This window comes from Zychaea mexicana (genome assembly GCF_025766255.1).
Source record: "Zychaea mexicana strain RSA 1403 chromosome Unknown BDB00scaffold_23, whole genome shotgun sequence".
Lineage (NCBI taxonomy): Eukaryota > Fungi > Mucoromycota > Mucoromycetes > Mucorales > Lichtheimiaceae > Zychaea > Zychaea mexicana.
In genome coordinates this window covers 259,350-276,660 of record NW_026516686.1, presented here as the reverse complement: position 1 = coordinate 276,660, position 17,311 = coordinate 259,350, and the positions used below count along the sequence as shown (strand labels likewise).

The 17,311-nt window shown below is 35.3% G+C and overlaps 2 protein-coding genes across 2 annotated transcripts; both read right to left on the bottom strand.

Annotated features, from left to right (window-relative positions):
• Positions 1 to 216: 216 nt before the first annotated feature.
• On the bottom strand, positions 217 to 2,352 carry BDB00DRAFT_815776 (uncharacterized protein). Its single transcript, XM_053122935.1, has 6 exons — positions 1,990 to 2,352; positions 1,788 to 1,901; positions 1,612 to 1,701; positions 1,231 to 1,539; positions 882 to 1,106; positions 217 to 696 (listed from the first exon to the last, which is right to left on the bottom strand). The coding sequence occupies exons 1-6, from the start codon at positions 2,249 to 2,251 to the stop codon at positions 536 to 538; spliced, it is 1,161 nt and encodes a 386-aa protein (XP_052981341.1). The 5' UTR covers positions 2,252 to 2,352; the 3' UTR covers positions 217 to 535.
• A 916-nt stretch (positions 2,353 to 3,268) lies between these two features.
• On the bottom strand, positions 3,269 to 7,032 carry BDB00DRAFT_269776 (Sac phosphatase domain-containing protein). Its single transcript, XM_053116733.1, has 15 exons — positions 6,625 to 7,032; positions 6,450 to 6,526; positions 6,304 to 6,360; positions 6,094 to 6,208; positions 5,890 to 5,972; positions 5,759 to 5,807; positions 5,448 to 5,670; positions 5,195 to 5,293; positions 5,053 to 5,113; positions 4,932 to 4,970; positions 4,725 to 4,836; positions 4,444 to 4,632; positions 4,258 to 4,359; positions 4,079 to 4,166; positions 3,269 to 3,986 (listed from the first exon to the last, which is right to left on the bottom strand). Exons 1-15 carry the CDS (start codon positions 6,881 to 6,883, stop codon positions 3,386 to 3,388), a joined length of 2,154 nt encoding a protein of 717 aa, XP_052981340.1. The 5' UTR covers positions 6,884 to 7,032; the 3' UTR covers positions 3,269 to 3,385.
• Positions 7,033 to 17,311: the final 10,279 nt, after the last annotated feature.

The following is a 17,311-nucleotide window of genomic DNA, read 5'->3' as shown; positions in this document are numbered from 1 at the left end:
ACCTGGGATTCATACACACAGATAGAGAAAGTGTGTGTGAAAGGTAGCAGCAACCCATCAAATTAGTGGGAGAGGCGAATATGCATCAACACATACCGACATCATCATCAGCATCGTCTATTATTATCGAATAAATTACTATGTACTACTCCTGAAGCTTATACAAATGATTGGATGAATAACCTATTTTTATATACTTGTTATAGAAAAGACAATGTTTGTTTAAAGTACAGCATGACCATCGTGATCGAGTTCAGTGCCCCTGCTCATCATGACTCAGCCCCTCGACGAATTGACACATTCATGCTTCAGGAGTTATTTGACCATCCACAACCAGCGAAAGCAAATAAAAACCCCTCTTCTTCCACCATACAAACAGAAAAGAAAAATGACCCCGACCTCTCCCCGACCCGAACTCCTCCTACAAGTTATACATTTGGAGATGTCTACCATATTTGGCGAATAAGTGAGCAGTAATGGAATGATAGGTATTTTTGTTTTTATTGAAATAGCTCGGAGAATCTTCTTTGCAGTGTTAGTTTGCAGTAGCAGTGGCGGCTTGTTGATTGTTATCGTTGGGATAAGCATTGACGTCGAATAGATGGTCAGCAAACAGTTCGGGTTCGTCTTCCGCCTTCATGGTCTCCATAACTTGGAAGAAGGGATCTTGCTCTAGATCAGTCAACAGCTCGAATTCTATCATTGTGCATTATATTTTTTAGCCGCCATGTATATATGTGTGCATCTATGTATGTGCGTGCGTGCGTGTGTGCACGGTATTGCCTTTTTTCCCAATAATCAGGAGGAGTGGGAGGAGAAAGAAGGAGGAAATGGAGAGGGAGGAAGAAAAGAGCTCGTCCCTCGCTTTTTAGTATATTTACCTTCTGTGTCGTTGTCATCATCACCATTGTCCTCGATCTCACACTCCAACCACTTGCTAGCGTAGGCATTCAAGCTTATCTTACGGTTGATCAGATCGTCATCATCATCTGTAGTATCAAGGGTGGTGAATTCCTGATCGAAACTATGGTTTTCGTATGCAACTAGGTAAGGCATTTCCGAGAACACCGACACGTCAAGGGCAACTGCCGGTTCATATGCAAGTTCTATGTGTTCATCGTCGTAGTACCAGTTAAGCTTTTTTGTACATGAATGATCTCTCACAATAACGTTGTCTATCAATCTTTTTCTTTTCTGTCCACGCACACCTAAGATTGGAAAATAACAAACCTTTCTCTTTCGGTGGTGCATACTCGATTTCTGATGGAAACTCCAACTTTGCTTCATGTTTCAATTCATCCTTTGTTTCTGTTGTCTCTGTTGGGGTTGATGCTTTTGTAGCCTCTTCTGAACGTAAGAAATTCAATGGACTTGCATCGTTGCGTTCAAATGGAATGTCCCATTCGTCATTGGTATCGAGATGAATTTTTATCGGCGTTTCATCCTCTCCCTCGGCTGCCGTGGTATCGTATGCATCAAAGTTGAGTCGATCGTTGAACGCTGAAAAGTCGATTTCAACGTCTGGAAGATACGGTAACTCTAACAACACAGTTGTTTCTTTAATATCTGAAGTACTTGAAGAAGGAAATCAAGTACTTTAAGAGAACACACCTTCTTCTTGTAAGAATCCTCTTTCAATAGCCTTTGTACTTGGTGATTCAGTTTCCACTCTTTTGCCCACAGGTGACGATGTGTCCAGATCTAGTCAGGTGTTGAAATTCAACGATTAGCGGGAACGATCTTTCCTTCAATCGAAATTTGAAAGTCGACTATCTATAAAGACCTACCTGAGCTTGATCGTTTGATTGGTACAACGTTGGGTTTCTTTCGTAAACTTGAAGGCGTTTCCTTTGTTGTCCTGCCGGCGTTCTCTTTGTCGCTGAATACCTTGAGCTTAGATCCTTCTGTTTTTTTAGGGAGAGTAATTCCAGTCAAAAGCAATTAACAAATCGTCTTTTTTTTTTTGGAATGGAAAGACAACAAACATACTTTGAAAAGCAGGGCCCTTCAATGATGTGCTAGCGGAAGATGCTCGTTCCTTTTCATTTGATTTTGTTGTACCATGTCCATAAGAATGAACGGATCGTTGATTGACGTCTTTATCTTTCAGGAGAGGAGCTGTTGGCGGATCGGTTGAGTGTGCGGTCGTCGTCTCTTGCTTTCCAATCGGGGAATTCAGATTTGAACAATCGTTCTCTCTTCTCTTGCGATTGTCTAATGCTCGTGCATTCTCTGGTCTGGATCTGTGCATGGTGTATAGAATATGTCAACAGGTGAAAGGGTAGAAGAAGAGAAAAGGAGGGCGCGATTCAACACCAAAACGCGCTCACTAGAATAGGCAACTCCGCAGCAAGGTCATGCAAATGGTTCTTTAATTATTACTACAGGAAAGCGATGTACAGCACATATACTATCAGTCAATAACACTATGAAATGTAATATTTACATCTGTAGCACGGTAATTTTTTGTTGCTATCGAAGGAGCAGTGTCGCAAATGTCAGGATCTACTATACATATACTTGATTTTTCTTGTCATTATCATATGCATATGGTACCGTTGCCCATGTTTTGTTCCGGCCATTTACTGCAACAATTGTATCTTCTCTGTTGTTTGCATTCCCTAAACTGCTCTTTTCAAGATCAAAAGATTGCATGGGGTAATAGAATAAGAATACAGGGATGCAAACATGACGGCAACTGTTGACAGTAGCTTTGCACCTCACGATATGATTTGACCACACCAGATGTGAAACAGCGTACTCTATATCTTGAACAATTATGGATATATACAATAGATACATTGTTTCACTGGTCAATAAGAAACGATTATTCTTGAATGCTGAGTATGCAAGCTCCTCAGTAAAGGATTATATTTAATTGATGATACTGTACAGTAGATTGTTCAAGCTCCCCTTCCAGTTCAAATAGCTTTAACTCCTGAAATAAGCGCTTCGAGTTTACTTGATATTTTATCTGTATACTCTCTCCATGTATGTTTCCCGCATACACCCTTTCTAATAAACTTTATGCATCGGCAAATCTCCCTCCTCCAGCATGGTTTTTGGTCCATCATATTCTTCCTAGCTGTTTCAAACGAAATGTACCCCAAAGACGCATTGTTCACACGAGACGTAAGATTTAAAAAAGCCATAAGATTTTAAGCGCACTATGGAAAATAAGAAAAGAAAAGCCAAGCATAACAAAAGTAACTTTTCCTTTACTAGATCCAAATTGCGCGTTTGATTTTCAGCCCCATCTTTTTAAATATTCCATCAGTGTCTTCAGCTTGTTCAATGCTGTGAAAGACAGATGATAGAAATGCGTGTTTGCGTGTATAAGTTAATAAGAGTGTAAGGCACGCAGATCGGTTCGAGGTAATTTCGCTCACCTGATAACTGGTTTGTGGACCAAAAATTTTTGATCGTTTTCCCGTCCACATACTGCTGCTATCTGCTTCGTAATATCTAATACTTGCTCCCGACAGCTCTTGATTTCTTCCTCTGACAATTCGCCTAGAACATTGTAGCGAACACCTTTAAATGCCAGAAACGCCTGTCTGTCGTTGATACCTTCAACTTCTTTGGCTTCGTCCTCATTATCGCTACAGCTTGAAGAAGATGACGATGACAATGACGAGTGACGGCCGCTGCGATAATGGCTGTTTTCGGCTGTAGCTGTCTTGGATGATACGTTCGTCGAGCTGATGTTCAAATCATCGAGACTTTGGTTCCAGATACTGCCCGTATTCAAGCGGGTCAATTCGCGATTCGAATCATAAAAAAGCAGAAAACCATAGTTTTGGTCAACGTCGCGTGACACTGGCGTCGTCGAAGATAGGATGTATTCGCCCACTTGAATAGATGTGATAGTGTCCAAAGGAATTCGCTTAAACTGAACTACTTTTTCGAGATTATAGTTGTAGCTGCATACGTAAAGCGCCTTGTCTGTTAATAACACAACTTTTTCTTCAAACTTCTTGGCTCGTCTACAGATAAAGGAATTATTATTAAACTGTCTTTTACATAATGAAATATTTCTTCCGGTAATTCCACAGAGTATGTCTGAATTTAACTTTACCGTTTTAGTGGTTCATTGGGTGACAGCAAAGTCCATCCCGCAAACTTGTTTTCGTTGTCTTCAATGACAATTTCACTGCTGACTTCGACTAGTATAACCAAAAGTTGATGTCAGCGAGAGAGTCGTTATAGCAGACGAATACTAGACAAATTGTAAATATGCGCAACATGACTACTTACTAGCATCCATCCGCACTTTCACCCATCTTCGTTCTACCCCAGGTTCAGCAGACATCAATGTACTCTGTGGAACATGGCGGAATATCTCAATCTTGTGGTAGCCTGTATTCATGAATACACGAAGCAGCAGTTCAGTCATAATGCCGTAATCATTCTCTGTTACACTTCACTGTTAATCCCTCTTACCTAACACATAATCAATTGTCGCCTGTCTCCAAAAATCTTTGACTGTGTTCAGGTACATGCGTGCCAAGGAGTTTGATGCATCGTTCATCATGCCAGTAATATTTCGTTTTCCCGTTCGAGTAAAATCCCCTTTGAGCGCACTGGTGCCTGCATACATGCGCGATATCATGTCACCATTATTCGCCCAAACTATCATAGTAACGATAAATTAAACGTTAACTTCTGCAATCATTACTGCCGTTTTATTCCATCACTGTCCCCAAAATTGTACGATATTTTACCGTGGTTAAATATACGCTCAAAATGTCCATAGTAACGTATGCCTTCATCCGGAAATTCGGAAATCCCAAACCGCATCAACTGCAGATTTAGAATAATTCTTGCAAATGCGCTCTTTATGACCAAAGAAGGAAATCAAAGGGATAGCAGACCAGTAAGCTCGTTTCCATAATTTTAACTCCATAAAAATAACACTTTAATAAACATACCTGTACGACATTTGTGCGGTCCAAACAATCCATACAGTTCTTTTAAATACAGTTATACAGTTAGCGGAATATTGAACACCACACATATTCAATGTTTGTCTTTTGTTTTTGAAGGACATACCGTTCGTACAACGCCATTTTGTCTGCAGTAAACTGTATTGGTTCCTGCCTGCCAAAAATGTCTAAAATTGGCAGCAAAAAACGTCAGCGTCAATTGACGTTTTCAAACTAATATAATGTACTCTTTCTCTAGTAACACTTACGCTAACTTTGCAAGATCGTCTCGTAAACTGGTGCTGAGCTTGCTAATATTCTCAAACCTCATCCCTTTCGTTTCTCGGTGAAAGTCAAATTCCACGTATCTATCCAATAAAAGATAGTACGGACGTACTTATTTAGCTAATTTCATTCTGTTGCCATCCATGTATGCCCGATAAACCATATTGTCTTTCACTCCATCTTTCAAGTCCCCACATATTATCCTCCTCCCGTGACGCCTTGCCATTATGTACCAACTTTATATTTGGATCCGCCAGGTGTTCAATATGTCGACGGTACTGAGATCCAACGATAGCTTCTCGGCCGTCTAATTCCGTTAAACTCACAGCAATTTGTTTTCCATACAGTCGTTCTTGTTCGACAAAATGCTTTTCAAAAGCTTGATTATTCTCTTCCTCATCGCGATCGAGCGTGGGTACGGGATGTAAGCTATAAGGCGATTGGCTCCAAAACACAGGAACTTTTTCCATCTCGCTTTAGCGTTATATAGCTACATGTTGCCAATAATCACTACATTAAATCAGCATCGCCATTCAAGCACTACTTACTTGATCCACGTGTTTGAACAAAGGATGCAACTTGTGGCGTATCATCTCTCTATACAAGAGCGCGCAGATAAGCACCCTAGCAGGAAGGAATAGGCATCTTACTCTTTTGAATCATAAAGTAAAGTACTTACAGTGAACACAATGATCTGTTCTGTTTCAACAAAGTTGGCCACCTGACCTTGTTCATTGATGCCACGTCGCTGATATCGCATACCTGTGATACAATTTCGTACTATACGGTTAGAAGTCCAGCTTCTCCAAGAAGCGCACGAGAGAGACGGTAAACGAAATATAGGGCTCAAAGTAAACACCCCCCCCCCATAAAAAAAACATACCAGCTCTCTCACGACTGCGCCGTGAAATAAGGATGAAGTCAAACTCATATCCTTCAATCTCACAAGGTTCAATTTGCATTGTGCCTTGCATCACGGGAATAATCCAGTCGTCCAACTTTTTCAGAAAAGAGTCATTACATAGCGTAAAAGCCACATAAATGATAAGAATGTGTATCACAGCGATCAAAAATGGAAAATATGTGTTCTTACATTTCGCTGTTGAAATTCGCGGGTGATGTGCTCGTTCCACCAAAACCGCTTATCGACCTATTGTTTTTCCAAGCATCAAGAGTTACGTAAGCTTTCTATATCATTGCAGTACCCTAGGAGCAGTAAAGTAACATGGCAGCACTTACTTGTTTCCATAGTGGTATATTATCTGGTGGTTGTTTCGTAGGATCATCAAACGAACGCTGGAAGTTGTTGGTGATATCTGGAAAACATATGCGTGTGTCACCCAAATATCCACAAAACAATCAATTTCCCGTTGAAAAAGTACCCGTCCCGTACACACCAGTTAATAAGGCGTACCATAATCAGGAGAATATATAAACATAGATCGGCTAAACAACTCTGTCACTTGCTTCACCAAGCGTTGGTCCAGGGCTATGTTTTCGCTCTGGGTGAGTGCAGCAAAGAGATCTTGCGTCGAGGTATTGACATCAGTTGGAGACGATGATGATGTTTTCAACGATTTCGATCTCGTCACCACCGCGATACTCTCGCTCTCTTTAGCATCATTGGTCGGTTTCTTCTTTGTAGCGCCTAGCGATAGCCGAAAACGAGACATCAGCGGACCCGGTCGCTGCTTTGTGGGTGATGGAGATGTCGATACGGGACGTTTTGTATCCTTCGATTCAGGCGAGCTGCTTGGGAAAAAAAATGACGGGCTGCTTCTGGACGTAGGTGTAGATGCCGACACAGTTGGTGTGACGTTACTGCTTTTTTTCGCAAGAGTAGCGCTGTCGTCGTCGTCATCTTCATTGTCAGTATCATCACTGTCGGACGAAGAATCATCATTGTCATCTGCCACTCCACTATTGAGCAATTTTGACTAGAAAGTACATAGTGAAAGTCATCAGTTTCCCCAATTCGTTTCCGTCCTTTCTTCACACGCATCCCTGCGAACCTTTGCATCGAGTTTCTGACGAGCTTTTCGAGCGTCAAAGTTTAAGCAAACAACTTGTTCGATAACGTATACTGGATGTCCAAAGATCCGACCAAGGAGTTGCGCTCGCGTGATGACCACAAGAAACTTTTCTTTTCATGGTTATTAGCCACAACGTACTACCGCGTCTCCTCCTCCGACTCCTTTTTTTTTAAGTTTTTTGTTGCAGGCTGTGTTACCTCGAATGCCTTCAAGGATGCCTAGGATGCCGTATATCTGGTACGATCGAAAATTATTATCTTTGGGTGGTTCCCAGTCGCTTTCTAATAAGGTGTAGGCAGGAGCAAAGGGGAATGAGGTGGAAGCAGAATATAATTTGAGAACCACGTTGTATATTGTCCAATTTCTCTCCTTTGTGTATTGCAATAAAAACCTCCTAACGCGATCCCTCCATCATAGGTCATGCGAAGCGATTGCCCCTGCTGATTAACAAGCATAAAGGCATCTTCAAGGACGTGGAGTTGAACTATGCTGTTTACACTGTCCCCAGAATCAGCCGGTGTTGGTGGTAGTGGAGGTGTTGTTACTGCTGGTGTTTCTGCTGTTGTTACTCGCATGGCAACTGATCTTGCTTCAGCCTCACTAGGCTAAATGCAAGAAAGTGAAAAGAAAAAGTTAGGGGAAGAAAAGTCAAGTGAAACCTGTAAGCGGGCGTACTGCCAGCATCGCACTCGGTGTGTCAAATCAATTTCGAGGATAATGCAGACAGTGACCTGCGGCCGATTGATTTTCCGCTTCAAGGAAAGTGCATATCCCTTTCCATTCCTTATCTGTAACAAAGCAACTTATGAAGCACCTTAACGGTCATCATTCCATAATCATTGATGGTCAGTAATAAATCAAATTTGTCTATATTACTTTATTTTTTGTATACTTTTCTTTTATTATAATTAATCTGGTATATACTTTTAACTATAGATTATTATTTTTTATTTCTTGCTTGCAATCCTCTGTCCGCCATGTCGCTTATGAATTATGATGATGGTCTTTGAAACTGTACTTCAACTGGTACGTGTGGCAAATACTTTAATAATGGTGGCCATCGACACTCATAACAAGATAGTAGTAATAACGATACTTTCGACAATCATAGTAAGATCACGAGCTAATTAATTATGTAAAGGCCTATGTGTATATGTGGAAAGGATAACTATATATCAAAAGGAAATAGGACAAGAAAGAGGCACTATATATAAATTTTGAGATGTATGGCAAATGGGGAGGGTATTTTCACTCATGTTGAGTATGGATCTTCTCGTGAAATGGTACTTGTATATTGTTGATCCATATGTCATTACCAAGCTTCGACCAACCAAATTCATCGTACTTAGGGGTCGCAATCTGACCCGCGGGTTGAGGACGGGTCAACGGGTCGGGTTGATGCTTTTCTGACCCGCGGGTCGACCCGTCCAACCCTTGACCCGACCCGTTGACCCGTTGTGACCCGTGTATACATATAATATGTATGAGGTACTTGTATTTAAGTAGTCAATCTTCTTGCTGGGAAGCATCATTAGTTGTCAATATGTCTGCTATAGAACTATAGCATCAAACGTACTTAATTCTTTTTATTGTGGGATTATATTTTATAATCAACAGTATGGGATAAGTAAGCTATAAGCAATATTTTTGATAGGAGTAAAGAAGTAGCAATAGTGCAATGAGAATATACTATAGAGGGTGGCAGTAAGAGACGCGATTTGACAAAAGACAGAAAAGGAATTGAGAAAAGAAAATCGAAGGAAGAAGAAAGAAGTGAAAAGAAAAGTGAAAAGGATTAGGGGCATATAGGGAAGTCGTTTTTCAACCACACTTTGAATATTATGCTTTCTTTAAATCATGTGAGCCCAAGCGATTCTTTTATGATGGCACAAAACCCTTTACCTTTAAGAATAATCACTCAAAACGTAGATGTTGCTAGCACTGCTAGGAATTTGCGTGCCATCATCTTGGAGAGCTATATATATATGGAGTTTTGCACTTCCAGCGCTCAAGTTTAGGTTGATTGGCACTTCCTTCATCACTACATTGAAATCAGTCTTGACCCGTCAACCCGAGTTTTGACCCATCGGGTTGAACAGGTCGGGTTGGGTCAGTGTTTTCTTGACCTGACCCAACCCGTCCAATTGCGACCCCTAATCCTAGTAGCCAGCACCAAGCTCATTAGATAGAAGCCTTTCAGCTTATTCTCCTACACTAAAATTTTTAAGGAGTTGCATACTATAAATTTTGACAGGATGTGATTCTAGAGCTTCTTCTGTAGAGCTCGCCAAATACCCCGGGTCATCTATGTACCAGATATCTTTGACGGAACTGCAATTCGATAAAGTAATAATTCGATATAGTGATGGGGTTTGGGTCTCACTGGGCATATCACTATAACGAGCGGCCACTGTAGTTCTCGTTTTGATTCGTACCAAATTATTTCCAGCAGTAAATAGTTTGTCAAATAAGGGAACCTACAACTTTGCCAAGTAACCCGTTTCAGTTACATCTCTTGATGAGTTATTATTCAAAAGATATTGATGCTTCTTAATAATAAGATTCAAGCTAAAAGAAGAAGGAGAGAATAAAAGAACAGGCCAAATTCAGTAAATAAATAACCCTTTTCATTGAAACCTATGAAATACAACACCCATTTCAATACCCATTTCTGAAACTGCTGTCGAAAGCTTTATTTTAGTGATATATTGTTTTGCTTCTGTACTTGTATTGTGCTTGTGCAAAGCTATAAAGCTTATTAGGGTTAAATTATAGTTTACGATACATATAAGGTGCAATAAAGCTAATGTATAAAATTATATTTTTTAGGTATTTTCTATGTAGATAATATCTGTAGCATAATATTAAATGGGTCAATATTTAATATTTTATACAAAAAATCCTTAAATGCTTCATATTGTATATTACTGATATATGAATAGAAAGATGTTTTAATTCTTATTATTAAATCTTTACTTCTCTTTAATCTATTATAAAGTTTGTAATTAGTAAAGTCATTATAATCATCTACATTATAAATAATGAATTCAAGTACTTCTTTTTCTTGTGATGTATTTTTATCTTCTATTTCATCAAATAATTCAGAATCTCTTACTAGATTTTCTTCCTAGAGATGTGGTATGCATTGGCCCAGCTCTTTGCTGGTTCAATTTTAGTTACGGATACGAATGCCTTGCTTGTCAACTGCGTGGAATTGTATAGCCGCATGAAGAGTGTAGATGCTTTTTGCGAGCACTTCCTATCGGCACCAGTATCGCAGTCGTCTATGCCTCTTTTCCATAAGAATGCGCTATAGGCGATATACCAATAGTTTTAGTTTTTTTTATTTTTATGGATTGTAAGGATTTTATAGGTAATAAAGATTTTATAGTTTGTAAGATTATTTTCTAAAATTAAAACTATTTTATTTTATCATAAAAAAAATTGAATTTTTTCTAATATAAAAATAATAACAATGGATATTAATAAATTGATTACCGATGAAGTAAATTCTATACTTGTAATGCATTGAGCTTTTTTAAATTATAATTAGCCTATCATTAATAATAAGTATAAACATAGAACAGAAATAAAACATATCAAGTACATTGATATTATTAAAAAAAAGTTAGTAGAAAAATTAGGATATATTGCAGTCTTTTTCTTTTTGGTTGTATTATATACTAATAAAGAATATCCTGCTCCTTATTTTGAAGTAGAAAAAGGTTTATTTTTACTATACCATTTAGTATCTAGTACTTCAGGAAGAGATGATATTGATAAATTTATTCCTCAAAGTTCCTTTTTTAACTTTTATAAAAAATTTTGGATAGATGAAGAAAATTATAAAAGAATAAAATGATGCATTGGATAACATGTTTTCAAATATAAAATTAAGAATTTTATCCGCCCATAAATATAATCCAGAATTGTTTAAACATGTAACATTGATTATCGACGGTCATGATTCTAGAATAAATTATACCAACACAGAAATTAAACGTAGCAGATTATATAGTTATAAATTTAAAAAAAAATGGATTAAGAACTCAATTTGTTAGTGATATGAATGATATGATTATTTACACTTCTAAAAGTGATTATTGTTCAGATAGCTCTGATGGTAGTATGTTCTTGAATATGTTATTATATAGGAAACTTAATAATAAAGATACTGTTGCAGTTGATGGTGGTTAAACTTTATTTTTAAAACAGTTTGTAGATTTATCAGTAACTAAAGGTTATAATTTTACTGATGATAATTTTGTGTATCCTATTAGAAAAAATCCTAGTGAAAGCTTATCAATTACAGAAGACCATTTTAACAAAACATTTGGAAGTTTCAGAAGTAAAATTGAAAACCAATTTTCAGCAATAGGTAATAAATTTCATAGATTTAATAATAACAAATCAGTTGTGAAAATGGATAATGTAAAGTTTTATAATTTACAATTTAAGGCTGCTTGTTTATTAAAAAATATACAGAAATTTTGTGAGTTATTTAATGTACCAACTATGCCACATCATAAGTTATGGGAAACTAAGAACTTTGATTTTCCTATTGAAAGAAAATAATAGATATTGTTGTTAGTAATGAAAAGCAAAATAAAAATAAATTAAATAAAATGCTTGAAATACAAAGTAGTTTCTTAACTATGGATATATCGGATACTCCTATAATAGATAATGATTATTCAGGTGATGAAATTAATAGTGATGCTAGTAATTCGAGTGATGATTATAAGAAAAGTAAAGAATTATCAAAGAAAAGAAAAATTAAAGGTAGAAAACAAAGAGGATATAAATCTTATGAAATTGAAGCAATTGTTACTCATAAAATAGAAAATGAAGTATATCACTTTTTAGTTAAATGGAAAGATTATTCAGAAAGTGATAATACTTAGTTAACTATTGATAACTTTAATGAAAAGGCAATGCTAAAAGAATATATTGAAAATAATAATCTTAGTTTACTTTCAATTTATTTTTCTAATATAACTTTATTACCATTTTTAAAAATGCCATACTCTACCTTATATATTTAAAGAGGATAAACTCCTTTTTTTTTAGTTTTATAATGAATAAAGTCAGCTGCTATTATTATTGCATTATCTTGTTTATAATATCTACACAAAGTTAATTATTCCACCATTGCAAACATAAATTTTTTTCATTTTTCTTTTTTTAACTTTTTTTATATCTTTTTTATACTCATATTTGCTTACAATAACACAGGGTAATTCTGGTTTTTTTTATTTTTCTTTGATCTTTTTTATTTCTTTTTTTTATTATATGCTTTTTACTATGTTTACAGCAAAGATAATTAGGCTTTTGACCTTCTAAATTAGTATTGATTTTTTTGTGACACATATATCCTTGTTTCTTTCCACGTTTATGTACATATGTACATACATTATTACTACTATTCAAATACCAAAAGTGATTACTTTTAACATCTTGCATTTTTTCTTTTATTTTTTTTTATTTTCTTTTGTTGAAACAAGACATTCATCTTCAAAATATTCTTCCGTTACTTCTTCCATTATATTTTTAATAGATTTAGCTAGGTTATCTGTACACATAAGTATCTCAGAATTTAATAAGACCATTTTAGTTTTTGCTTATAGATTGGATAGTTATTATTTTTATATTGAGAAAAATTCAATTTTTTTTATATGTAAAAATTAATTATATGCACGATTTGAAACTCCGGAATACTTGAAACTTTGAAAACGACGTGTCCCAAGAACTGGTCATCGGCACACTTGTATCCAATCTACTAGTTACTTCAAGTATAACATTGACAAAGGATGCTGTCGCTCAAATGGGTCCCTCCACAAAACACTTTGCAGTGCACGAAAAAACACGCATCTTTTTGGACGTGGATTCGGTTCAGGAAGCAAAAAGATTATCAGATCAAGGCTCGCATTGCAGACAGCTATACATATTTAATACGTTCGTACAACTTCGCCAGGTGCGTTCGAAATTTGATTCTGCATCTGCATATTTGATGTGCCGTGCCTCATCAAATGACACCAACAACTCGCTCGCCCACCCTCACACGATCTGGACTTTATTCGACACTGCAACATCATCATCATCAACTATCTCACAAGCATGACTTGCATTATATGTGTTTCAGGAGATCGCGTTTCAAGTCATCCGGGATCCCAACAGTGCAAAACTCAGCAAGGACGTTGTTCAGTGCATGGTTGAAAGCTGCGACAAGCCAATTAGAAAGCACATGAATGACTTGTTGTCCCTATTTGCAGAAACCAATATGATTAAGATACTAGGAAATGCAGATCTTAACAAGAAACTGATGGTGCTGGCAGATGATATAGTGTCATCATTGAGAAGGCGGGTTGTACAGTACCAAATTGGCTATAAATTTACAATAGTTTTTGATAAATCTAATAAATTGCTTGCTGCCATATTAAATTATATCATCCATTTTGATATCTTATCAATTTTATGACATCATGTGACCAAAATCATGCATTCAATGATTTTAAAAATCGAAAATCCATAATATAAATAAAGAACGACCCAATAGATACAACAAACTATACACCACTGATTACAAATGAAGTAAACTCAATTATTGCAAATTATTGGCAATTCCTAGAATGGAATTGGCCTACTGTACATAATAAATATAAACATAGAACTGATTTGAGACATATTAAATTCATAGATAAAATTAAGGATGAATTGTTACGTAAATTAGGTTATGTTGCTGTATTTTATTTTCTAGTAGTTTTATATACAAACAAGGAATATCCCGGACCTTACTTTGAAATTGAAAAAGGATTGTTTTTATTATATCATTTAGTCTCTGGAGTATGTAGTAAAAAATTTGAAAAATACTTACCACATAGCACATTTCATACATTGTATAAAAAGTTTTGGATGGATGAGGACAACTACAAACGAATCAACAAAATAGTAAATGATTCAATGCATAACATGTTTTCATCTATCAAATTACGTATTCTATCTACTAGAAAGCATAATCCCGACTTATTTAAACATGTAACACTTATATTGGATGGCCATGATTCAAGAATTAACTATGTAGATACTGAAATTGACCACTTTCAAAGAATGTATTCTTATAAATTTAAGAAGAATGGAATACGTACCCAGTTTGTTAGTGATATGAATGATATGATTATTTATACTTTTAAAAGTGACTTTTGTTTTGATAGCTCAGATGGTAGCATGTTTTTAAACATGAAATTAATCAAATATATGCATAAGAATGACATAATGGCAGTTGATGGTGGATATACTTTATTTATCACGCAATTTACAGAGCTTGCTAATGAAAAAGGATATAACTTTAGCTATGATAATTTTGTATACCCTATACGTAAAAATGTAAATGAGCCCTTAACGATTACTGAAGATCATTTTAATAAGACATTTGGAAGTTTTAGGACAAAAGTTGAGAATCAATTTTCAGAAATTGGGAATAAATTCTGCCGATTCAATAATAACAAGTCAGTTGTTAAAATAGATAACATAAAATACTATAATCTGCAATTTTGTGTAGCTTGTTTATTAAAAAATATTACAAAATTTGTAGAAATGTTCAATATTCCTATTTTACCACACCATAAACTGTGGCACAGTAATGATTTTGATTTTCCAGTAGAGCATAAACTAATTGATATAGTGGTCAGCAATGATAAACAAAATAAAGATAAACTGGATAAAATGATCAGATTGCAAAATGACCTGCTTAATATGGCTATATCAAATGAAGAAATGATTGTTGATAATGAATCTGATAATAATTCAAATCAGAGTAGTAGTGATAATGATGATGTTCCAAGATTTAATGAGCGTAGTAAAAAAAGAAAGTGAAATAAAGGGAAACAATGAGCAATGGCATCATATGAAATAGAAGAGATTATTAGGCATAAAACTGAAAATGGTACATATTTGTTTGAAGTAAAATGGGTTGGATATAGTGCTGATGATAACAGTTGGTTATCAATTGATAAATTTAATCAAAAGGATTTATCAAAGGAATATATCAATAAGCATAATCTTGGTATATTATAAAATTGCATACTCTGGGTAATATATCATTGATACCATATTATTTATAAATATTGATTGTATTTAAGGAATGATTGAATTGAAACATAAATAAAATGGGTTTCCTGTAATAATTTTAATAGGTTTAGTTTTTTTCTTTTTCTTGTTTTCTTTTTTTTCAATTTTCTCATCTTCAGTGTTATTAGATTTATAAACAACAAGTTTTTTATTTTTAGGAATATGAAGCTTACTATGTTGACAGCAAAGGTAATCCTTTTTACCATCAGGTAAATTTGTTCTGATTTCTCTACCACAAAACTGACTATTACGTTTTCCTTTTTTAAATTTATGGGTACAAAAATCATTATTTATACTCAAGTATAAAAAGTAGTCTGTTGAAAACAATGACTTTATTTTATTTTGTAATTTCATTTTTAATTTTTCTACAATATTTTTATTAATGTAAGAATCCAATTCATTCTCCATAAATACATCTAATTCTTTGTTAAGATTATTACGTAATTGGATATGGTTGATTGGGAGGAATTTATTTAATGCAACCATTTTGATTGAATCTTTGAAACAATTTCTTTTTTCAAATACAAAAATTCAATTTTTGTCAAAAAAGTAATTGAGTTTGAAATTTATTTCTTGGCATAAATTAATAGTTTTCTGATAACATTTCTATTAAATGCTCTCGAAACCTATATTCATTACCATTTACAATATACAATTCATCATCATTTTTGAAAAATCCTTCAATATCTTGCTCATTAATTTCAATATATTCTTTTTCATTAAATATCTTTTTAATAATATTCAAAAGTAAAATTGGATCCACTATTTTAAATAAATTCTTAAAAAAAAAGAATTAGATCTCAAGATAATTCTAGATCTAATTCTTTTAGGAGATTGGACTCTTTCTTAATGTTAGATTTAACTTGGTAAATCTAACATTTATCACTTGAGCATCATTGATAAATTATAATGATTAAATTTAATTAGCTTATATGCAATAAATATAGGATCATATATAATATTTCTAATTTTTAACTTGTAAATTTTAATATGCTTCTTTACAATATAATGCTCACCATCATAAATTTTATCACTTTTATGTACTAAATACTTTTTTTGATGAACATATTCTAATAATAAATATTTTGCTATAAATTCAGTAATATTTATAATATTTTCTTCAACTAGTATATAATATAATGTGAATTCATACCTGGCATTCCTTTCTTACCAATTATTTTTATATGGTGCATTTCGTCTGTAATCACTGATAATTTAGACGAACTTTGAAAAGCTTCAGGGACTCACCATCTCAAGATATTACAAAACTATACTTTAAGAATGCTTTTTAGACCTATTATAAATAATTATTAAAGTGTAGAAGTTTGAAAAACCACTTGAAAAGAAAGTTGAAGCCTGTCAAAGTTGGTCGGTCAAGGGCAAATTTCAAGGATTTTAGCAGGTGGAGGGTGAAAATTGAAATGGTAGCACAAGAGCCATCGGAGTTATTAGTAATCACGTGCAAACGAAATAGCGAATCAGATCTACTTTGCCTCTTTTACCCTTTTATCTTGATATTATGCCCTACGTAAGCAAGCGCCAGAAAGCTGCACGAGCGAGACAACGTGACGAATTTGGACGTATTACCGTTGAGGCATTTGAGAGAAGCGAAGAAGTCTCTGTTTTAGCTGAAGAAACACCAGATTCTGAAGCTGTTCCTGCTGATTGGGAGCTCTTGGAATTAAGTAGCGGAATGGTTGGGCGCGCTGCTACCCAGCTACCCCTCGTTTGGACCCAAAACGCGGGAAGCGGTCTGAGAGGCGTTTATACGAAGGACTCGCCAACGACAAAGTGGAGGAAAGGGAAAGAATCCGACGCTGCTGTTAAAATGTCATCTAAGTTGACTGACCACGGCTTTACAACCGATAAAAGCACTGATCAGCAGGCTTTGTCTCGGGCAGAAGAAGAAGCAAACAAAGAAGCAGCCCAGCAAAAGAAACA